Source organism: Hemiscyllium ocellatum, chromosome 6, assembly GCF_020745735.1.
Source record: "Hemiscyllium ocellatum isolate sHemOce1 chromosome 6, sHemOce1.pat.X.cur, whole genome shotgun sequence".
Lineage (NCBI taxonomy): Eukaryota > Metazoa > Chordata > Chondrichthyes > Orectolobiformes > Hemiscylliidae > Hemiscyllium > Hemiscyllium ocellatum.
This window is the reverse complement of record NC_083406.1, coordinates 123,197,613-123,222,809: the sequence shown is the minus strand read 5'-3', so window position 1 is coordinate 123,222,809 and position 25,197 is coordinate 123,197,613. Positions and strand designations below refer to the sequence as shown.

At 44.3% G+C, this 25,197-nt stretch overlaps 1 protein-coding gene across 1 annotated transcript in view; it reads right to left on the bottom strand.

Moving 5' to 3' along the window:
* pgm2l1 (phosphoglucomutase 2-like 1) overlaps positions 1–24,537 on the bottom strand; it is a 118,473-nt gene extending 93,936 nt beyond the window's left edge. The window contains exon 1 of the mRNA XM_060826931.1: positions 24,331–24,537. Coding sequence (XP_060682914.1) covers positions 24,331–24,441 — 111 coding nt within the window. The 5' untranslated portion in view covers positions 24,442–24,537. The remainder of the gene's footprint in view (positions 1–24,330) is intronic.
* Positions 24,538–25,197: the final 660 nt, after the last annotated feature.

The window sequence follows — 25,197 nt, the reverse complement described above, 5'->3', positions numbered from 1 at the left end:
AACAAACATTTTGCATCAGTATTTACTGTGGAAAAGGATATGGAGAGTATAGATTGTAGGGAAATAGATGATGACACCTTGCAAAAGGTCCATATTACAGAGGAGGAAGTGCTGGATGTCTTGAAACGGTTAAAGGTGGATAAATCCCCAGGACCTGATCACATGTACCCTAGAACTCTGTGGGAAGCTGGAGAAGTGATTGCTGGGCCTCTTGCTGAGATATTTGTATCATCGATAGTCAGGGGTAAGGTGCCGGAAGACTGGAGGTTGGCTAATGTGGTGCCACTGTTTAAGAAGGGTGGTAAGGACAAGCCAGGAAGCTATAGACCAATGAGCCTGACCTCAGTGGTGGGCAAGTTGTTGGAGTGAATCCTGAGGGACAGGATGTACATGTATTTGGAAAGGCAAGAACTGATTAGGGATAGTCAACATGGCTTTGTGCGTGGGAAATCATGTCTCACAAACTTGATTGAGTTTTTTGAAGAAGTAACAGAGCGGTAGATGTGATCTATATGGACTTCAGTAAGGCATTGACAAGGTTCTCCATGGAAGACTGGTTAGCAAGGTTAGATCTCACGGAATACAGGGAGAACTAGCCATTTGGATAGAGAAGTGGCTCAAAAGTGGAAGACAGAGGGTGGTGGTGGTGGAGGGTTGTTTTTCAGACTGGAGGCCTGTGAGCAGTGGAGTGCCACAAGGATTGGTGCTGGGTCCATTACCTTTTGTCATTTACGTAAATGATTTGGATGTGAGCATAAGAGTAAGTTTGCAGATGAGAGCAAAATTCGAGGTGTAGTGGACAGCAAAGAAGGTTACCTCAGATTACAACAGGATCTGGACCAGATGGGCCAATGGGCTGAGAAGTGACAGATGGAGTTTATTTCAGATAAATGAGAGGTGCTGCATTTTGGAAAAGCAAATCTTAGCAGGGCATATACACTTTATGGTAAGGTCCTAGAGAGTGTCGCTGAACAAAGAGACCTTGGAATGCAGGTTCATAACTCCTTGAAAGTGGAGTCGCAGGTAGATAGGATAATGAAGAAAGCATTTGGTATGCTTTTTTTAATTAGTCAGAGTATTGAGTACAGGAGTTGGAAGGTCATTTTGTGGCTGTACCGGACATTGGTTAGGCAACTGTTGGAATATTGCATGCAATTCTGGTCTCCTTCCCACCGGAAGGATGTTGTGAAACTTGAAAGGGTTCAGAAAAGATTTACAAGGATATAACCAGGATTGGAGGATTTAAGCTCTAGGGAGAGGCTGAACAGGCTGGGGCCAATTTCCCTGGAGTGTCGGAGGCTGAGGGGTGACCTCAGAGGTTTACAAAATCATGAGGGACATGGATAGGGCAAATAGGCAAAGTCTTTTCCCTGGAGTCAGGGAGTCCAGAACTCGAGGGCATAGGTTTGGGGTGAGAGGGGAAAGATATAAAAGAGACCTAAGGGGCAACCTTTTCACACAGTGGGTGGTACGTGTATGGAATGAGCTGCCAGAGGAAGTAGATTAGATTACTTACAGTGTGGAAACAGGCCCTTCGGCCCAACAAGTCCACACCGACCCGCCGAAGCGAAACCCACCCATACATTTGCCCCTTACCTAACACTACGGGCAATTTAGCATGGCCAATTCACCTGACCCGCACATCTTTGGACTGTGGGAGGAAACCGGAGCACCCGGAGGAAACCCACGCAGACACGGGGAGAACGTGCAAACTCCACACAGTCGGTCGCCTGAGGCGGGAATTGAACCCGGGTCTCTGGCGCTGTGAGGCAGCAGTGCTAACCACTGTGCCACCGTGCCGCCCACAAAGTGGTAGAGGCTGGTACAGTTACAACATTTAAAAGGCATTTGGATCTGTATATGAATAGGAAGGGTTTGGAGGAAAATGGGCCGGATACTGGCAAGTGGGATTATACTGGGTTGGGATATCTGATCGGCATGGACGGGTTGGACCGTGCTGTACATCTCTGATTCTATGACTCCAAGTCATTACAAAATTTCAGGAATGCTTAGATAATCGATTGCGACAACACAACATGCAAGATTACAGGCCAAGTGCTTAAAGAAAGGACAAAAGTAGATAGGTGCTTGATGATCAGTGTGGACGCCATAGGCCAAAGTGCCTCTTTCTGTGCAGTAAAAATGTCTAAGGAAACAGTGTTAACACGGAGTTGAATATGAGTCGGGAAAAGGCTACTAGGCTCGTAGCATTCACAGCTGGGTGCCCAAATAAGATTCTTGGCAATGTCTTGAAACAGTTTAGGAGGTTAGATAGTCGATGCTGGTTAAAAGAACCCCTTCAGGATGGATTTCTAGTCATAGGTTTATTGCTGTCAGCAATTAAAATGATAACAACAGCTCAACAATAGTTCACAAAGTATATTATTGTAATAGAAATATATAGATCAAACCAAATATTTAATTTTTCTGTCCAGAATCATGTCCAATTATCTTAAATAAAAACAAACTGAAAACTCTGCAGGACTGGCAGCGTCTGTAGAGAGAAAACAGACACAAGGAGCTCTGAGAGTTTGCAAAAAAGTGACCCTGACTCACAAAGTCTCATCAGATCATCAGCATCAGATCAAAGATGTGGCTGATCCCACTTGTTGCTCTCACAGCTGACTAATCGAGGCTCTAAAGTGAACATCTAATACAGGAGGCAACGACATAACAGAACTTATTCTGGCTGGAAAATGTGAATGTCCATCTTTAAATATAGCTCATCAACAATACTAGAGATCAAGTTGGACAGTCTTGAAGAACAAAAGCTGCAACAAATGGAAAAGAACCAACACAAGGGTAAAACTACCTAACCACTTGACAGTCCTTGTGGACACGCTCTAGTCTTCATACTAGAAGACCTTCTGCTGTACTGCTTGACACTATTATTATATTAAATGGCATAGAGTCAAAAGCTGCCATGGACCATCAGCAACAGAAAAAGAAAGTTAATCCATTCACAATCTGTAATCCCATGGCTCAGCAAATTACACTCCACCTTTCCCATAAAGCCACAGGACTAGCAGAGTAAGAACTGAATGACAGACCAGGACTACAGAAATCTAAAACTAAAAGAAATTCAGCGGCTGAAGAAGCTAAAATGCAGCAACCATAGTATCATATATAGCAACCTTCAGCTAATTCAATTCACCAAGAAACAAATGAGTGCACTGGATATGGCAAAGGATAGAACCTCACCAATCTAGATACAGTACGAAAGGATTGTTGCTCCAGAACATTTTGTGGGCAGCACGGTGGTTAGCACTGCTGCCTCACAGCGCCTGAGACCCGGGTTCAATTCCTGACTCAGACAACAGACTGTGTGGAGTTTGCACGTTCTCCCCAAGTCTGCGTGGGTTTCCTCCGGGTGCTCCGGTTTCCTCCCACAGGCCAAAGATGTGCGGGTCAGGTGAATTGGCCATGCTAAATTGCCCGTAGTGTTAGGTGAGGGGTAAAATGTGGGGTATGGGTGGGTTGCGCTTCGGCGGGTCGGTGTGGACTTGTTGGGCCGAAGGGCCTGTTTCCACACTAAGTCTAATCTAATCTAAACTAGACACACCACTGGTCGTGTTGATGTAAAACAGGTCAACTCTAACAAAATGTGGAGAAATCCCAGATCTATTTTGTCCATAAGATAGTCTGACAAATCCAAATAGGAGTTATACCTAGCACAAAATAAGTTGGTTATGGATTTTGAAAGTAAAATAAACTCAGCCCCATGACATTATTGCATGAAATCTTCAGGACAGTCTCTGAGATCTAGCCATCTTCAGCTGCTTCATCAACATAAAAGGGGTTCACACACTGAGGACTGCAGTCAAATTCACAATCTGCAGAGATTGACATCCACAGAATTGTCTGAACAACTGTCAGACTTGGATTGATTGTTGCAAGTAACATTTACATCACAGAAGTGCCAGGAAATTACAATTGTCAACAAAACAAACTCTTACCATCTTAGACGATAAGACAGTAAGATACAGGAGCAGAATTAGGCCATTCAGTTGACCGTGTCTGCTCCACCATTCGACCATAACTGATAACCCCTTTTCTTAACCCCATTTCTTGCTTTCTTCCGATAACCTTTGATCTCATTAGAAATCAAGAACTTATCTACCAGTGTCTTAAATACATTTAATGACTTGGCCTCTACAGCCCTTTCCGGCAATGAGTTCCACCGATTCATCACCCACTGGACGAAGAGATTTCTCCTCATTTCAGTTCCAAAGGGTGGTCCCTTCACTCTGAAGCTATGCTCTTGGGTCCTGGATTCTCCAATAATGGAAATGTCTCCATGTCCACTCTATCCAGATCTCTTAGCATTCTGCAAGTTTCAATGAGATCTCACCTTATCCCCTAAACTCCATCAAGTACAGACCAGAGTCCTCAACCCCCTCCTGATATGACATGCCCTTCATCCCCAGGATCATTTGCGTAAACCTCCTCTGAACCTCCAAAGCCAGCACATCCTGCCCTAGATACAAAGCCTTCAATTGCTCAGATATTCCAAATACAGCCTCCTGTATTCCAGCTTTTTTGAAATTAATGCTAACATTGCCTTTGCCTTCCTAAAAGCCAACTGAACCTGCAAGAACTAGGATTCACGTCTTTTGTGCTTCAGATTTCTGAAGACATTTCCCATTTAGAAAGTAGTCTAAGCCTCTATTTTTCCTACCAAAAAGCTCACTTTCACACATTGTATTCTATCTGCCACTTCTCTGCCCACTCTTCTAACTTGCCCAAGTCCTTTTGCAATCGTCCCAACACTATCTTTGTGTCATCTGCAAGCTTTGCAACAATACCCTCAATTCTTGCATTCACATCATTAATGTATAACATAAGTAGCTGTGATCCCAACACTGACCCCTGCAGAACTCCTCGTCACCAGTTGCCATCTTGAAACTTCCTCCTTTATCCCAACTTTCTGCCTTTTGTCAGTCAGCCAATTCTCTATCCGTGCCAGTACCTTGCCCCTAACACCACAGGCTCTTATCTTATCTAGCAGCCTCCTGCCACTTTGTTAAAAGTCTTCTGGATATCCAAATAGATCACGTCCACTTGCTCTCCTGGTCTAATTTGTCTCAAAAGAATTCTAACAGACTACTAATCAAATCATGCTGACTTAGCCCTATTTTACACTTCCAAGTATTCTACAACCTTATCCTTAATAATAGACTTTAACATTTTACCACAGACTAAGGTTAGGCGAACCAGCCTACAAGTTTTCCATTTTTGGCCTCCCTCCCTTATTAAACAGGGGTATTGTAACCATTAGCCATTTACCAGTCCTCTGGGACTCTCCCCAACTCCAGTAGCTCCTGAAAGATCACCACCAATGCCTCTACAATCTCCACAGTTATTTTCTTCAAATCCCTGGGTTGTAATCCATCTAGCAGGGGCAATGTATCTAACCTTTTATCAACATTCAACAGCATTATCATAATTGATACCCCCAGGAACATCCTGGCCGTCATTACTGACCAGAAACATTGCGGCTATATAAGGGGTCAGAGGCTGGGAATTCAGTAAGTGAGTATCTCATTTCCTGCTAATTATTTTTCAACTATCTACAAAGGTACATTAGGGTGACAAGTTTCCCTACTTACCGGTGGACGTTAACAACACCCATGAGAAATCATTTTGAACAACATCCCTTTTACCACCTTAAAGCATTCATTCCCTCTACCAGTTCACCTCCGTAGTGTAGTGTGCTCCAGTTACAAGATGTAATGCAGTAACTTATTAAGACGTCTTTGATAGCACTCGCGAACCAACCACCTCCATGACTTAAGGATAGCATGAAAACAGCAACTCCTGCAGGTTCCATTCCTAGTCATACAAAATCATGAAGGTAGAATCTTGAAACTTCCATTGAGAATAAACATCTATATTTAAAAGGATCGTGTGAAAAGGAGGATGGAAGAGATTGAACTGTTTGGGCATTTTTGGGAACAAAAATAATAATGTGATTTCTTGGAGTTGTATTCCACAGGATGTGGACTGCATTCCACCTATAAAATTCCTGAAGTCAAAATGTTCAGTGTGTGCTGGAACATCCCTGCTATTTTTAAACAGAAAATCAAGTGACTCTTGACAAGCACTTTAAAAAAGAAATAGAGGAGGAATTTATTACTGTTATTACTAGATTAAGGGCTAATGTAAATGATTGCCTAGCAACCCATTTTGTGGACTTAGAATTCTGCTTTGCATATCCGGATGGCAGTGTATAAGGCAGACACGCCAGAAGCTGTCCTTCGAATTGTATCCCTGGGAAATTGTGTTTCCATATCCCAGTATTTCTCTGGTAAATCCTGAAGTATTGGACTGCGACGATAACCAATTCTCAACAACTCAAATCCAAGTTGATTGTAATCAGAACAGGAGATTTAATCATTTCCTCATTTCCCCTCCCCCCACCTTGTCTCAGTCGATTCCCTTGAACTCAGCACCGCCCTCCTAACCTGCAATCCTCTTCCTGACCTCTCCGCCCCCACCCCACTCCAGCCTATCACCCTCACCTTGACCTCCTTCCACCTATCACATCTCCATCGCCCCTCCCCCAAGTCCCTCCTCCCTACCTTTTATCTTAGCCTGCCTGGCACCCTCTCCTCATTCCTGATGAAGGGCTCTGGCCCGAAACGTCGAATTTCCTGTTCCTTGGATGCTGCCTGACCTGCTGTGCTTTAACCAGCAACACATTTTCAGCAGGAGAGTTAATCAGTTTGGATATATCACAATTCACTTCTGTAGCAGGTGGGACTTGAACCTGGACCATCTAACGCAGAGGTAGGGACACACATGACACCTCCACAACTGGATATTTATCAAACCTTTGTTTCCTTTGACACAGCTCTTCCCCTCTTTGGTTTGGGTGTGTGAGTGGGGGAGTGAGTAGAAGTCTTATTACATTTCCTTTGGTTTTGCTAAAGAGGAGCAACCAGCTACTTTGGACACTGAATTAACATTTTTACTAAATGGTTCAACAGGGGGACAGTGGAATTATGTCAAAATGCCACATTTAAGGGCACTTCATGTGAATGCACGTAAGTTATAACAGATAACCTAAAAAGCACAAAGAGATCCAATTGCCATTACAGAACTATGGCAGCATGGTGACCAGGACGGAGGTCTGAATATTCAAGGATATTTGACATTTAGAAAGGTCACTGAAACAAAAAATATTTAAAGAATTATACAGGACAGATGCAGGTAAGATGTCTGTCCTGGTCAGGATGTCTAAAACGAAAGGACACCATTTAAAAATTTAAAAGACAAAAGGGGGCTATCACTCAGGTCAGAGATGAGGAGAATTTGTTCTACTGAACCTGTGGAATTCTCTACCAAAGAGGCTGTTTTAAAAGGCAGGAATAATAGTAATGGGAAAGGGCTAGGTAACAGGTAACACATTTGCTCAGCTATGATCATAACAAACAGTGGGACAGACTTGACTGTTTGAACAGCCTACTACTCCTATGTTCCATTCTCCCAGTCACAGTCATAACACTACCAACACAATTGTGGGACAGATTTCAGTAATTCAGGAAGACAGTTTAGGGTGTAGGTTTGCTCACTGAACTGTAGGTTTGGTATCCAGACGTTTCATTACCTACAAATGAAGCGAAGCTGTTGTCTCCTGCTTTCTATTTATATCTTCCTCCTGGATGGGGTTCCTGGGGTTTGTGGTGATGTCATTTCCTGTTCATTTTCTGAGGGGTTGATAGATGGCATCTAGTGCGGGTGTCCCGGAGATGTTCCCTAAAGCGCTCTGCTAGGAGGCGCCCAGTCTCCCCAATGTAGAGGAGACCGCATCGGGAGCAACGGATACAATAAATGATATTAGTGGATGTGCAGGTAAAACTTTGATGAATGTGGAAGGCTCCTTTAGGGCCTTGGATAGAGGTGAGGGAGGAAGTGTGGGCACAGGTTTTACAGTTCCTGCAGTGGCAGACAAAAGTGCCAGGATGGGAGGGTAGGTTGTAGGAGGGCGTGGAACTGACCAGGTAGTCATGGAGGGAATGGTCTTTGCGGAAGGCAGAAAGGGGTGGGGAGGGAAATATATCCCTGGTGGTGGAGTCTTTTTGGAGGTGGCGGAAATGTCGGCAGATGATTTGGTTTATGCGAAGGTTTGTAGGGTGGAAGGTGAGCACCAGGGGCGTTCTGTCCTTGTTACGGTTGGAGGGGTGGAGTCTGAGGGAGGAGGTGCAGGATGTGGACGAGGTGCGTTGAAGGGCATCTTTAACCACGTGGGAAGGGAAATTGCGGTCTCTAAAGAAGGAGGCCATCTGGTGTGTTCTATTGTGGAACTGGTCCTCCTGGGAGCAGATACGGTGGAGGCGGAGGAATTGGGAATATGGGATGGCATTTTTGCAAGAGGTAGGGTGGGAAGAGGTGTAATGCAGGTAGCTGTGGGAGTCGGTGGGTTTGTAAAAAATGTCGGTGTCAAGTCGGTCGTCATTAATGGAGATGGAGAGGTCCAGGAAGGGGAGGGAGGTGTCAGAGATGGTCCAAGTATCAGCCCTAATTTTCCAAGGTCGACTCCATATTTTCTCAAATCCAGGCATAAATCTAAGTCCATATTGTACCTGACTGGTTTAACATCCTCTCATTGTGACAAAACGTACACACAACTTTAGCAATATGTAATCACCTTTGCATTTAGAGTAGGCAATGGCCCACTGTTAATATTGCTAGACTGTTCGAATCCTACCATGGTGGAATTTGAATCAACAATAATCTGGGAATAAGAGTCTAATGATGACCATGAAATTGTTGTTGATTGTCATGAAAACCTCTATCTGGTTTGCTAATGTCGTTTAGGAAAATAAATCTGGTCTGGCCTACATGATTCCAGACCCACAGCAATGTAGTTGACTAAACCGGGGATTGACAATAAATGTTGGCCTTGCTAGCAATGTCCACATCCCATGAATGAATAAAAAAAAGTAAAATGAGTATTATTTGCAAACTGCTTTTAACATCCTTCCCCTACAGATCCAGGATGCTCTGGAAAGTGGTTTCCTCCTTTAACCAAATTATTAGGCGATATACAGTTAGAAAAAGTTGCTACAGGACAGCTGGGATTTTAAAGGGTGTACCCATCATTTCAACAACCTTAGCTCAACAGCCCAACCTGCACCATGGCGTGCTATTCCAGTACTGGGCTGTATCATCACTTTAGGACCTGCAATCCAGAATGGAAGGAGGTCGCCCTAAAGCCCAAGGCCCTGCTGAAAAGGCGGCATGGATATCAGAGATATGAATAGTCACAGTCGGGTAAATTGCAGTTATGAGGCAATCACAGAAGACTACATTACCACCAGGTTCAAGCATGGCTGCTGGAGTAGAGAGATCCTGAACATCAATGGAAATCATACACTTGCATAATCAGGGATTTTGCGAGATGGAGTTATAGAGATGTTCAGCATGGAAACAGACCCTTCAGTCCAACCCATCCATGCCGACCAGATATCCCAACCCAATCTAGTCCCACCTGCCAGCACCCGGCCCATATCCCTTCCAAACCCTTCCTATTCATATACAGATCCAAATGCCTTTTAAATGTTGTAAAACTATACCAGCCTCTACCACTTCCTCTGGCAGCTCATTCCATACACGTACCACCCTCTGCGTGAAAATGTTGCCCCTTAGGTCTCTTTTATATCTTTCCCCTCTCACCCTAAACCTATGCCCTCTAGTTCTGGACTCTCTGGCCCCAGGGAAAAGACTTTGCCTATTTGCCCTATCCATGTCCCTCATGATTTTGTAAACCTCTAGGAGGTCACCCCTCAGCCTCTGACGCTCCAGGGAAAACAGCCCCAGCCTGTTCAGCCTCTCCCTAGAGCTTAAATCCTCCAATCTTGGAAACATCCTTGTGATCTTTTCTGAACCCTTTCAAGTTTCACAACATCCTTCCGGTAGGAAGGAGACCAGAATTGCACGCAATATTCCAACAGTGGCCTAACCAATGTCTTGTACTGCCGCAACATGTCCTCCCAACGCCTGTACTCAGAACTCTGACCAATATAGGAAAGTATACCAAGCGGCTTCTTCACTGTCCTATCTACCTGCGATTCCACTTTCAAGGAGCTATGAACCTGCACTCCAAGGTCTCTTTTTCAGCAACACTCCCTAGGACCTTCCCATTAAGTGTAGAAGTCCTGCTAAGTTTGCTTTCTCAAAACGTTGCACCTCGCATTTATCTAAATCAATCTCCATCGGCCACTTCTCAGCCGTTTGGCCCATCTGACCAAGATACCGCTGTAATCAGAGGTAACCTCCTTCATTCAGATCAATTCATCACCTTGTTTAAATTCATAAATATTCCCAACCATGACTATCCCTTGTCAGGTTTTCTTCCCTCAAGTGGAAAGGAAACCACCTAGCCCCCTAAGCTCCAGAATTTCACATTTCTACTTCTTTCCCTTCCTTTCTTTAAGGCACACTCTAAAACCTACCAAAACCTTCACATAGGTTTTTGGACATTTCCTTATCTGACTCAGTTGTCAAATTTTGTTTAAGAATATTCCTTGCACCTTCGGGACATATGTTAGGAGAGGCTATATAAATAAGAGTTGTTGTTGTTACAGTTCACATTTGGGCAAATTTCAACAGGTCATAATGACGATCTAGAGCCTTGTCTACATAGCTATCATTGATGTGTCAGCAACTGTTAAGGCTATTTAATCCTTGTGGGCAGGCAGCCAGTAATGTGTGTGCTGGGATAAATTATACTAGCTATAAGGGAATGGTGATAGGAAGCAGGGGAATGGAGGAGGGGAATGACTAAGCCATGCCATGTAGTTTAACCCTTGATCTTACTTAATGCCTAAAGGGCTTGTTTGCTGATATAAAATCCATCATGGTCAATGTCACCATAAAAGCTCCAGGTTGTAGGTGACCAAAAAGATCAAAAAACAAGCTAAAACATAATGACTGAAGCTTAAAGTCTGTATGCAAATGCATTGCATACAATAATAAAGTGGTGTTACATTTTACATTCAGATTTCCACTCTGCACTGGAAATTGCAAATGTAGAAACCCACAAACAGAGGAAGCCACAAAGGCAGTCTTTACCAATCCTCACACTTCATGGAGCCAAATCCAGAGAACTCTAATACAGACCTCATGCATGCAGAAGGTTGTCCTGAGTGTAACAATTTTTAAGCCTTATCAGTACAGCACATTAGTAAGATTCTAGTCCTTAGGCAATGTGAACAGGCTTACTGGATCCTTAGGCTATGTCTCGAGGAGTCTTGACATATCTTCTCCTTTAATCGCCCATTAACAGAGCAAACTGGCAGCTTCTCAAATAATCAACTATATTGTGGATAATTGCAGATCTCTCAGCTTCAGAGGCTAGATAACTGATTCTGCCATGGTTTCCAATCTTCCATTACCACATTCACTGAGCCGGGGGACTCCGTTCAAGTCCTTCCTGCTCCAGGAGGAGATCGAGTCATAGAAATATACAACATAGAAACTGACCCTTCAGTCCAACGCACCCATGCTGACTAGCACTTGGCCCATATCCTTCTAAACCCTTCCTATTGTAATTGTACTGGCCTCCACAACTTCCGCTGACAGTCCATTCCATACATGCACCATCTATGCATGAAAAAATTGCCCCTAAGGTCTTTTTAAAATCTTTCCCCTCTCACCTTAAATCTATGCCCTCTTGTTAGGGACTCCCACAGACAAGGGAAAACAACCTTGTCTATTTACCCTATACACACCCTTCATGACTTTAAAAACCTCAGCATCTGATGCTCCAGGGAAAACAGCCTATTCAGCCTCTCCCTATAGCTCAAACCCTCCAATCCTGGCAACATCCTTGTAAATCTTTTCTGAACGCTTACGTTTCACAATATCCTTCCTATCGGAGGAAAACCAGAATTGCACACAATATTCCAAAATTTTTTGATTTGAAAATATCTTCAAAAAATCAGAGAAAAGCATTATGAAGTTGCTGGTCAAATGGAGAAAACCAGTTGGAGGATGGTGTTGATTGAATTGAAGGTGGAAAATAAGATTAATTCAGAAGACAGAAAAAAAAATCATGAATTCTATCACCTGTCCTGAAAGTGACAGCCACACTATTTTTTATATATTTTAATCTATCCTTGATGTTTTCCAAGTTAATACAGCTTCTTTATTGAAATATTTTGATGTTCCACACAATGGCATGCCCAGCTGATAACTAATTTTCACCAGGACAGTTGATGTAATCTAGCATCTTGCTGATAATCAATGGTTAGTGTTGGAGCTCCTGTGCATTGGTTGCAGGCTTGTTTTATTACTTGAAGAGTAATGATGACTGCAACTGGACTTGCAAATCTGTATTTGCTGCTTGTGATGTGTCCCAACTACTGCAGGGGGTTCAATTACAGATTAGTTGATCTCTCAAACAATAAAAAGAAAAAAGACTTGCAATTATAAAGCATCTGACCAACCACCAGAGGTCCCAATATATTTTACAGCCAATAAAGTACCTCTTAATTCTTGTCAATATTGTCATGTAAGAGTCAGAATAGCCAATCTGCACACAGCAAAATCCACAAACAACAATGCAATAATTATGAAAAACTCTACTTCCGAGACTTTGGTTGAAGGATCAACATTGACCTCAAAACAACAGGGATAAATCTCTTCTTAAAATTGTGACAGTTGATTCTTAAACATTGACCTAAAGGGCAGATGCAGCCTCAACTTAAATGTATCACTTAAAAGAAACATCTCCGACAATGCAGCAGTCCCTCAGTACTAGGCGAAAGTGAGGACTGCAGATGCTGGAGATTAGAGTCAAGATTAAAGTGGTGCAGGAAAAGCACAGCAGGTCGGGTAGCATCCGAGGAGCAGGAAAACTGACGTTTCGGACAGGAGCCCTTCATCAGGGAACTCTTGATGAATGGCTCCTGCCCGAAACGTCAATTTCCCTGTTCCTCGGATGCCTGACCTGCTGTGCTTCTCCAGCACCACTCCCTCAGTACTGCCTAGGCTTAATTATTTATCCTCAAGTCCTAGTCTTGGACTCGAAGGCTGATTTTCTGGCTCCAATCCTCATCTTACCAAGTGAACAACGGTTGCTCAGTCCTCAAGATCGTCTGAGCTTTCAGTCACCTACCCTCTCACACCAACCTCACCCTCCTACAGTGGTCCAGAGGTTTGAGGAAGATCACATCGTTCAATTAGACATTGTGCAATTTTTACGACTGAGGGCAGATTTCCAATCACTTATCATAAACTTGGTTCTCATTTCCTTTTGCTAAAATAGGTATCTACATTGGTTAGTCCTGCTATCTAGAATTCTGCCAAAAGATCACAAAATTGGATCATACATTAATTTGGTTTCTCTCTCTGTAAATGCTGCCAGACCCACTAGCAGAGGTCAAAATATTCCCCCTCCCTAAGGTTTCACTACAGACTTCAAGGTTTATTTTTTGGTTTTCAGGTTTGCAGGGTCCTTTATCATTCCCAATAATTTCTTGATTAGGTGAAGTCATGCCTTAACATTAGCTTCTGGATTTGTGCCTTTTTTCCCCTCCTTAACACAGAAAAGGTAGTACAAAGCCTGCATATACATATGATCTTTTAACTTGGAATCTATAAATAAGGGCAATAAACAAAGAAGCGGATGATGGAGGTTTGAAACAAAAATAGAAATTGCTGGAATAAACACAGCAAATAAAGCAAAGTTAGCATTTTGAATCTAGCGATGGAGAATCACCAAGCTGGAAACAAATCCGTAAGGCAATTTCAATTTTCTGTAAGAATAATAGGGTGGTTGTGGTAGGGGATTTTAACTTTCCAAACATAGACTGGGACTGCCATAGTGTTAATGGTTTGGATGGAGAGGAATTTGTTAAGTGTGTACAAGAACATTTTCTGATTCAGAATGTGGATGTACCTACTAGAGAAGGTGCAAAACTTGACCTACTCTTGGGAAATAAGGCAGGGCAGGTGACTGAGGTGTCTGGGGGAGCACTTTGGGGCCAGCGACCATAATTCTATTAGTTTTAAAATAGTGATGGAAAAGGATAGAGCAGATCGAAAAGCTAAAGTTCTAAATTGGAGAAAGGCCAATTTTGACAGTATTAGGCCACAAGGATCAGTGCTGGAACCTCTACTTTTTGTCATTTACATAAATTATTTGGATGCGAGCATAAGAGGTATAGTTAGTAAGTTTGCAGATGTGGGCGGCACGGTGGCTAGCACTGCTGCTTCACAGCGCCTGAGATCCGGGTTCAATTCCCGACTCAGGCGACTGACTGTGTGGAGTTTGCACGTTCTCCCCATGTCTGCGTGGGTTTCCTCCGGGTGCTCCGGTTTCCTCCCACAGTCCAAAGATGTGCGTGTCAGGTAATTGGCCATGGTAAATTGCCCGTAGTGTTAGGTAAGGGGTAAATGTAAGGGTATGGGTGGGTTGCACTTCAGCGGGTCGGTGTGGACTTGTTGGGCCGAAGGGCCTGTTTCCACACTGTAAGTAATCTAATGACACCAAAATTGGAGGTGTAGTGGACAACGAAGAGGGTTACCCCAGATTACAACAGGATCTGGACCAGATGGGCCAATGGGCTGAGAAGTGGCAGATGGAGTTTAATTCAGACAAATGCAAGGTGCTGCATTTTGGGAAAGCAAATCTTAGCAAGACTTATACAATTAATGCTAAGGTCCTAGGGAGTGTTGCCGAACAAAGAGACCTTGGAGTGCAGGTTCATAGCTCCTGAAAGCGGAGAAATTGAGGGCTGATTAAAAAAAAAAGCAAGCATATGTCAGGTATAGACAGGATAGATCAAGTGAATCCTTAGAAGAGTATATTTAAGAGGGAAATCAGGAGGGCAAAAAGGGGACATGAGATAGCTTTGGCAAATAGAGTTAAGGAAATCCAAAGGGCTTTTACAAATACATTAAGGACAAAAGAGTAACTAGGGAGACAATAAGGCCCCTCAGATCAGCAAGGCAGCCTTTGTGTGGAGCTACAGAAAATGGGGAATACACTAAACAAGTATTTTGCATCAGTGTTTACTGTGGAAAAAAGAGAAGGTGATATCTTGAAAAATGCCCATATTACAGAGGAGGAAGTGCTGGATGTCTTTAGATGCATAAAAGTGGATAAATCTCCAGGATCTGATCAGGTGTACCCGAGAACTCTGTGGGAAGCAATTGAGTTATTTGTATCTCGATAGTCATAGGTGAGGCGCCGGAAGACTGGAGGTTGGCTAACGTGGTGCCACTGTTTAAGAAGGCTGGTAAGGACAAGCCAGGGATCTATAGACCAGTGAGCCTGATGTCGGTGGTGGGCAAGTTGTTGGAGGGGATCCTGAGGGACAGAATGTACATGTATTTGGAAAAGCAAGGACTGATTAGGGATCGTCAACATGGCTTTGAGTGTGGGAAATCATGTCTCACAAATTTGATTGAGTTTTTTGAAGAAGTAACAAAGAGGATTGATGAGGGCAGAGCAGTAGATCTGAGCTATATGGACTTCAGTAAGGCATTCAACAAGGTTCCTCATGGGAGACTGGTTAGCAAGCTTAGATCTCATGGAATACAGGGAGAACTAGCCATTTGGATACAGAACTGGCTCAAAGGTAGAAGACAAAGGGAGGTGGAGAGTTGTTTTTCAGACTGGAGGCCATTGACCAGTGGAGTGCCACAAGGATCGGTGCTGGGTCCACTACTTTTCAACATTTATATAAGTGATTTGGATGTGAGCATAAGAGGTATAGTTAGTAAGTTTGCAGATGACACCAAAATTGGAGGTGTAGTGGACAACAAAGAAGGTGACCTCAGATAAGACCATAAGACATAGGAGTGGAAGGAAGGCCATTCGGAATTTCAACTCCACTCACCAGCATTCTCCCCGTAGCCCTTAATTCCTCAAGACAACAAGAATCTATCAATCTCTGCCTTGAAGACATTTAGCGTCCCGGCCTCCACTGCACCCTGTGGCAATGAATTCCACAGGCCCACCACTCTCTGGCTGAAGAAATGTCTCCGCATTTCTGTTCTGAATTGACCCCCCTCTAATTCTAAGGCTGTGTCCATGGGTCCTAGTCTCCTCGCCTAATGGAAACAATTTCCTAGCATCCACACTTTCCAAGCCATGTATTATCTTGTACGTCTCTATTAAGTCTCCCCTTAATCTTCTAAACTCCAATGAATACAATCCCAGGATCCTCAGCCGTTCCTCATATGTTAGACCTACCATTCCAGGGATCATCCGTGTGAATCTCCGCTGGACACGTTCCAGTGCCAGTATGTCCTTCCTGAGGTGTGGGGACCAAAACTGGACAAAGTACTCCAAATGGAGCCTAACCAGAGCTTTATAAAGTCTCAGTAGCACATCGCTGCTTTTATATTCCAACCCTCTTGAGATAAGTGATAACATTGCATTCGCTTTCTTAATCACGGACTCAACCTGCATGTTTACCTTTAGAGAATCCTCGACTAGCACTCCCAGATCCCTTTGCACTTTGGCTTTACGAATTTTCTCACCATTTAGAAAGTAGTCTATGCTTTTATTCTTTTTGCCAAAGTGCAAGACCTCGCATTTGCTCACGTTGAATTCCATCAGGCATTTCCCGGACCACTCTCCCAAACTGTCTAGATCCTTCTGTAGCCTCCCCACTTCCTCAGTACTACCCGCCTGTCCACCTAACTTCGTATCATCTGCAAACTTCGCTAGAATGCCCCCAGTCCCTTCATCCAGATCATTAATATATAATGTGAACAGCTGCAGCCCCAACACTGAACCCTGCGGGACACCGCTCGACACTGGCTGCCATTCCGAAAAAGAACCTTTTATCCCAACTCTCTGCCTTCTGTCAGACAGCCAATCCTCAATCCGTACCAATAGCTCACCTCGAACACCATGGGCCCTCACCTTGCTCAGTAGCCTCCCGTATGGCACCTTATCAAAGGCCTTATGGAAGTGTAGATAGACCACATCCACTGGGTTTCCCTAGTCTAACCTACTTGTCACCTCTTCAAAGAATTCCAACAGGTTTGTCAGGCATGACCTCCCCTTACTAAATCCATGTTGACTTGTTCTAATCAGACTCTGCTCTTCTAAGAATTTAGAAACCTCATCCTTAATGATGGATTCTAGAATTTTACCAACAACCGAGGTTAGCTAATTGGCCTATAATTTTCCATCTTTTGTCTTGATCCTTTCTTGAACAAGGGGGTTACAACATCGATCTTCCAATCATCCGGGACCTTCCCTGACTCCATTGACTCTTGAACGATCTCAACCAATGCCTCCGCTATTTCCTCAGCTACCTCTCTCAGAACTCTAGGATGTATCCTATCGGGGCCAGGAGATTTATCAATTTTAAGACTTTTTAACTTTTCTAGCACTATCTCTTTTGTAATGACAACCATACTCAACTCAGCCCCCTGACTCCCTTTAATTATTGGGATATTACTCATGTCTTCCACTGTGAAAACTGATGCAAAGTACTTGTTAAGTTCTCCTGCTATTTCCTTATCTCCCATCACTAGGCTTCCTGCATCAGTTTGAAGTGGCCCAATGTCTACTTTTGCCTGTCGTTCGTTTCTTATGTATTGAAACTTTTACTATCATTTCTAATATTACTGGCTAGCCTACCTTCATATTTGATCCTCTCCTTTCTTATTACTCTCTTTGTTATCCTCTGTTTGTTTTTGTAGCCTTCCCAATCTTCTGATTTCCCACTGTTCTTGGCCACTTTATAGGATCTCTCTTTTTCTTTAATACATTTCCTGACTTCCTTTGTCAGCCATGGCTGTCTAATCCCTCCCCAGATAATCTTTCTTTTCTTGGGGATGAACCTCTGTACAGTGTCCTCAATTATACCCACAAACTCCTGCCATTTTTGCTCTACTGTCTTCCCCGCTAGCCTCTATTTCCAGTCTATTTTTGTCAGTTCCTCTCTCATGCCCTCATAATTACCTTTATTTAACTGTAACAGCATTACATCCGATTTTGCCTTCTCTCTTTCAAACTCCAGACTGAACTCTACCATATTATGATCGCTACTTCCTAAGGGTTCCCTTACTTTAAGATCTTTTATAGAGTCTGGTTCATTGCAAAGCACTAGGTCCAGAATAGCCTGCTCCCTTGTGGGCTCCATGACAAGCTGTTCCAAAAAGCCATCCTGTAAGCATTCCATGAATTCCTTTTCTTTGGATCCACTAGCAACATTATTTACCCAGTCCACCTGCATATTGAAGTCTCCCATGATTATTGTGACCTTGCCTTTCTGACATGCCTTCTCTATTTCCCGGTACATGTTGCGTCCCTGGTCCTGACCACTGTTAGGAGGTCTGTACACAACTCCAATTATGGTTTTTTTGCCTTTGTGGTTCCTCAATTCCCCACACACAGACTCCACATCATCCGACGCTATGTCATTCGGTGCCATAGATTTAATTTTGTTCTTAACTAACAAGGCAACCCCACCCCCTTTGCCGACTTCTCGGTCTTTTTGATAAGTTGTAAATCCTTGGAGGTTTAACTGCCAGTCCTGACCCCCCTGTAACCAAGTCTCTGTGATGCCTACCACATCATAATCATTCACTATGATCGGTGCCATTAGTTCATCTGCTTTGTTATGAATGCTACGAGCATTCAGGTAAAGTGCCTTATTGCTAACTTTCTTATCATTAGAGATATTGGAAGTCATATGATGTCCTAAGTTATCCTTGCTGTTTTCTGCATTCCCAGTCCGCCTCAATTTTAAATCCGCCTGGACACATGCTATCCTGCTGCTTATCTTTCCATTTAACGCCATACTCCCTGTCGCTTTCACTTTCCCTTCCCCCCAACTCAGAAGTTTAAAGACCTACTGACCATCCTATTTATCCTCTTCGTTAGAACATTGGTACCTGTTCGGTTCAGGTGGAGACCATCCCAATGGTACAGATCCCCCCTGTTCCAAAACTGATGCCAATGTCCCATGAAGTGGAATCCCTCTTTTCCACACCAATCCCTTAGCCACGTGTTTACTTGCCTAATTTTCTTGTCCCTATGCCAATTGGCACATGGCTCGGGCAGTAATCCAGAGATTATGACCCTTGAGGACCTGTGCTTCAATTTCCTGCCTAGTGCTTCGTAATTCCCAAACAGGTCCTCCACCCTAGTCTTGCCTATGTTGTTAGTACCAACGTGGACCACAACAACTGGATCCTCCCCCTCCCGCTCCAATATCCTTTCAAGCCGGTCGGAGATGTCCCACACCCTGGCACCGGGCAGGCAATGGGATTTTGATCAGATAGGCCAATGAGCTGAGGCTTGGCTGATGGAGTTTGATTTAGATAAATGTGATGGGCTGCATTTTGGAAAGCAAATCTTAGCAGGACTTATACACATAATGTCTAGATTAGAGTGGTGCTGGAAAAGCACATCAGTTCAGGTAACATCCGAGGAGTAGTAAAATCGACGTTTCGGGCAAATGTCCTTCATCAGGAATACAGTATTCCTGATGAAGGGCTTTTGCCCGAAACGTCGATTTTACTGCTCCTCGGATCTGCCTGAACTGCTGTGCTTTTCCAGCACCACTCTAATCTAGACTCTGGTTTCCAGCATCTGCAGTCATTGTTTTTACCTTATACACTTATATGGTAAGGTCCTCTGGAGTGTTGCTGAACAATGAGACCTTGGAGTGCGAGTTCATAGCTACTTGAAAGTGGAGTCACAGGTAGATAGGCTAGTGAAGACGGCATTTGGTATGCTTTCCTTTATTGTCCAGAGTTTTGAGTACAGGAGTTGGGAGGTCATGTTGCGGCTGTACAAGACATTGGTTAGACCACTGTTGGGAGTATTGCACGCAATTCCGGTCTCCTTCCTATCGGAAAGATGTTGTGAAACTTGAAAGGGTTCAGAAAAGATTTACAAGGATGCTGCCAGGGTTGGAGGATTTGAGCTATTGGGAGAGGTTGAATAGGCTAGGGCTGTTTTCCCTGGAACGTCATGGCTGAAGGGTGACTTTATTGAGGTTTATAAAATCATAAGGGGCATGGATAGGATAAATAGAGAAAGTCTTTTCCCTGGGGTGGGGGAGTCCAGAACTAGTGTGTATAGGCTTAGAGTGAGAGAGGAAAGATATAAAAGAGACCTATGAGGCAACATTATCGCGCAGTGGGTGGTATGTGTATGGAATGAGCTGCCAGAGGAAGTGGTGAAGGCTGGTATAATTACAACATTTAAAAGGCATCTGGATGGGCATACAAATAGGAAGGGTTTGGAGGGATATGAGGCAGGTGCTAGCAGGTGGGAAGAGATTGGTTTGTGATATCTGGTCGGAATAGACGAGTTGGACGGAAGGGTTTGTTTCCACGCTGTACATCTCCATGACTCTTGTTCTCGATTCTGCCATGAGAGGAAACCTTTCATCGTCTACTATGTCAAGTCCCTAAGAATCTCGCATGTTCAATAAGATCGTATTCATTCTTTCTTCGAATTTCCAATGAGTACAGGCCCAAACTACTCAAGTTCTCCTCACAAGACAGTCCATCCGTATTCTCGAAGTCATACTCACTACTTGTCCTAACACTTAGTTTTGTAACAAAAACAAGCTTGGTGACAGTATATTCACTTCCCTCATCCAAGTCATTAACATACCTGTAAATAATTGTGATCCAACGCCGATCTCTGTGACAGACCAATAGTCAGTTTGCCATCCTGAAAATGTCCCTTTTATCCCAACAGTCTATTTGTTACACAATCCTCTACGCTAATACACTACCTTGAAATCATGAGCTCTTACTAAGTCGGAGAAAGTGAGGACTGCAAATACTGAAAATGAGTAGAAAAGAGCCGCACTGGAAAAGCACAGCAAGTCAGGCAGCATCCAAGGAGCAGGAGAATCGACATTTCAAGCACATGCCCTTCCTGACGATGAAGAGCTTATGCTTGAAATGTTGATTCTCCTATTCCTTGGATGCTGACTGACCTGCCGTGCTTTTCCAGCACCGCACTTTTCAGTTCTTATCAAGTATCCTAACAGGGGGTACATTATCAAAACCCAAAAGTTTTTTTTTTACATTTCAAAAATATACTTTATTCATAAAAATACCTTTGTACATATACATAGTCACATAAGAAGTTTTGTCCTGTATGGTTGCACATGAAGAAAATAAATATTGGAGTTTGATTCTATCCAACAAACAAACCAAAGGCATCTTACTTATGCAAGATTATATTTACACATAGTTTGGGAAGGTCCTGAAATCCTGAAAATCCAAATATTAAATAAAAGAACCATATGGTGATTGGAGAATCGGGGTGACTTTTCTCTTTTTAGTCACCCTCATGATTGATTTTTCCCAGAATTTATGTGGGCCTTCATGGATAAATTTGCTGTTCATTTTACCGGCTGAGCCATTCTTGCATTTTCTGTTTTTTTTATTTCAGATGACTGTGCACAGTACTTTGCTTTTGTTTAATAATTTATTCTCAGTATTGGGTAAAATTGGGTCTCATTGCTTCTCATTGTACAGTGCAGTGGATTTGGGATCAAAATAGAATGTGCTGGAAATATTTAGCAGGTAAGGCAATATTTCTGGAAAGGGAGGCTGCTATCTTTGTTTGAGAGGGGTGGGAAAAGAAGAGATGGTGGGACAAGGACAAAAGGAAAATCTGTGATAAGTTGAAAGACAGAAGAGACTCCCAAGAGTTACAGGACCAAACAGAATGGTGCTGTAGCAACAAAAAAAGAGCCATAGGCAGGTAAGAAAAGAAAAAATAAAACCAAAGCAAGGAAAAGGACACAAACAAAAACCAAACTTCAGGTCTGATCTAGGAGACAGTTAGGCTTTTCACTTTGGATGGAAACAATCTAATGAAATGCACACTGCAAATGTAACATCAGAGAGTTTCAAATTTCATTTATGTGAGCAAATTGTCTTTTCCTATCCTGGTTGACTATCTGGGTTGTCTGCAGAGATGACATTGCAGTAGCCTTACAATCCCCTGCCAATTTTAATTTGATGTTTCATTCGACCTTCATATGTTAGGAGATGTCAGAAGTACATGCTTGTAATTTTCATCAATTCAAGTTATAAGTCGATAAAAAATAAATAAATCAAACAGAAACTAATTATTCTCATCAAAGTAACCTAATTATCAGCCTTGTCACCATATTTCCTGCAGTACTGAAGCAGCATCACTGAACTAGTCACTCTACATTAGAGAACTCTTCATCAACAAGCCATCAATGGCTCTATTAAACATTAAAAAAAGGAGGTCATTCAGTCCCTAAAGCCATTCAATTAAGTCAGAGTCAATCTGCATCTAACTCCATTTACAGCTGCCATTGTTCCATATTCCTCGATGCCGTTAAATAACAAAATAAAAACTTGAAGGGGGGGGGTGGGCTCTGGCCCGAAACATTGATTTTCCTGCTCCTCAGATGCTGTGCTTTTCCAGCAACACACTCCCATCTCTGATCTCCAGCATTTGAAGACCTCACTGTCTCCAAAAAAAAAACTGTTAATAGTTGTGTTGAAATATGCAAGTGATAAAGCTTTCCCAACCTTCTGAGAGAGAATCCAAAGCTTCTATTATCCCATAAAAAGCTAAAGCCCACCTTAAATTTGAAAATCAGTGCCTTCCACTTGCCCCTGCGGTTCTATACTTTGCTTTAAAGGATTCCTCAGTCAAATTTTGGGATGCCATGGTGGAAGTGGTTGGCATTGCTGCTTCACAGCACCAGGGACTCTGGTTCGATTCCAGTCTTGGGTGACTGTTGGTGTGGAGCTTGCAAATTATTCCCAGTGACTACACCGGTTTCTGCCTGGTGTTCCAGTTTCCTCCCACAGTCCAAAGATGTGCAGGTTAGGTAGATTGGCTGTGCTAAACACGCCATGTGTAGACTCAATGGGCTAAATGGTCTCTTTCTGCACTGTGGGAATTATATACATCAATCGCCTCAGGGGAAATCGCCATCAACCCCCTCTCCTCCCAACAGGGGCACCTCCAATGGCCCAATCCATCAACCCCCTCACCCTCAACATGGGAACCTCCAATGGCCCAATCCATCAACCCCCTCACCCTCAACATGGGAACCTCCAATGGCCCAATCCATCAACCCCCTCACCCTCATCATGGGAACCTCCAATGGCCTAATCCATCAACCCCCTCACCCTCAACAGGGGAACCTCCAATGGCCCAATCCATCAACCCCCTCACCCTCAACAGGGGAACCTCCAATGGCCCAATCCATCAACCCCCTCACCCCCAACAGGGGAACCTCCAATGGCCCAATTCATCAACCCCCTCACCCTCATCATGGGAACCTCCAATGGCCCAATCCATCAACGCCCTCACCCTCAACAGGGGAACCTCCAATGGCCCAATCCATCAACGCCCTCACCCTCAACAGGGGAACCTCCAATGGCCCAATTCATCAACCCCCTCACCCTCATCATGGGAACCTCCAATGGCCCAATCCATCAACGCCCTCACCCTCAACAGGGGAACCTCCAATGGCCCAATCCATCAACGCCCTCACCCTCAACAGGGGAACCTCCAATGGCCCAATCCATCAACCCCCTCACCCTCAACAGGGGAACCTCCAATGGCCCAATCCATCAACCCCCTCACCCTCAACATGGGAACCTCCAATGGCCCAATGCATCAACCCCCTCACCCTCATCATGGGAACCTCCAATGGCCAAATCCATCAACCCCCTCACCCTCAACAGGGGAACCTCCAATGGCCCAATCCATCAACCCCCTCACCCTCATCATGGGAACCTCCAATGGCCCAATCCATCAACGCCCTCACCCTCAACAGGGGAACCTCCAATGGCCCAATCCATCCACCCCCTCACCCTCATCATGGGAACCTCCATTGGCCCAATCCATCAACGCCCTCACCCTCAACAGGGGAACCTCCAATGGCCCAATCCATCCACCCCCTCACCCTCATCATGGGAACCTCCATTGGCCCAATCCATCAACGCCCTCACCCTCAACAGGGGAACCTCCAATGGCCCAATCCATCCACCCCCTCACCCTCATCATGGGAACCTCCATTGGCCCAATCCATCAACCCCCTCACCCTCATCATGGGAACCTCCAATGGCCCAATCCATCAACCCCCTCAACCCCAACAGAGGGACCTCCAATGGTCAAACCCATCTGCCCAGCGGCCCCATGCCATCAGCCGCCCAGAGGTGCTTCGCGCGTTGCCAAGAGCAACGCGTTTAAATACTACCGGACCCAGCGCGTGCAGCACAGAAACAGCCGCCGGGAAAGGGAGCCGATAACCAAATACAAACAGAAAGTGCTAACGCGGTTTAATTCTGGCCGTGTGTGTCAGAGGTTGCTGCAGCCTGACTGACCTGGTCCCACAGCAGCCACTGGCAGAGAGCCCGCTCCAGCTCCTGGTCTCCATCACGGTGGGTATCCCCTTGCAGCGGGTTCGCGTTCACATCCTGCGTACAGTCTCCCATCTCCACCAGAGAGGGAAAGAAGCCGCACCACAAACCAACGCAGCTTAAAACAAAACGAGACACACAATTCGAGAGGCTCCCCTGGCGTCACCTCGTCCGTCAGTGACAGCGACGCCACCACCTCATACGGACGGCACCCCAACCGCAGGCGCTCGGTTTCCTTACCGTAGCCTCCCCATGCATTTCGATCTGCGCATGCGCAGAGGCCGCCATGTTTGTAGCTTTTGCGGGATGTTGCGAGATAACGGACTACAAAACCCGTCAGGCACCGCGCCGCCCCGGTTTCCAAGGGAACGTGAGGCTAACCGCACGAGGAGGGCGGGCACTATGTTCACCTCACGCGCCTTTCGGGTATTGACGTTTTCTATCGCCTAACACGTAAGTAATGATCGGGCTGCAGGACTACAAAACCCACAATTCCTTGCACAATACCCCGCAAGCCCCACCCCGCACTCACTGATGTGCACGCGTGATCTATGTTGCTCTCACGCCTGTAGCACATGGCTGCTGACGTTTTCAAGTTGTTTCATGTTTGCAAAAGACTTTTAGATTCTCTTCTTACTTTCTGACAACAACTGACAAGTTTAGTATCTTCAGCATTAGATGTTACTCTATGCTTCAAAATTTAGGTCATTTTTGTATAACATATCAAAAAATAAACAGTGGTCCTTTCAATGAATCTGCTGGAAGACCACATCCTGCAGTCTGAAAAATAACCATTTATGGCAACACGTTCAACAAAACGTTGTTGATACT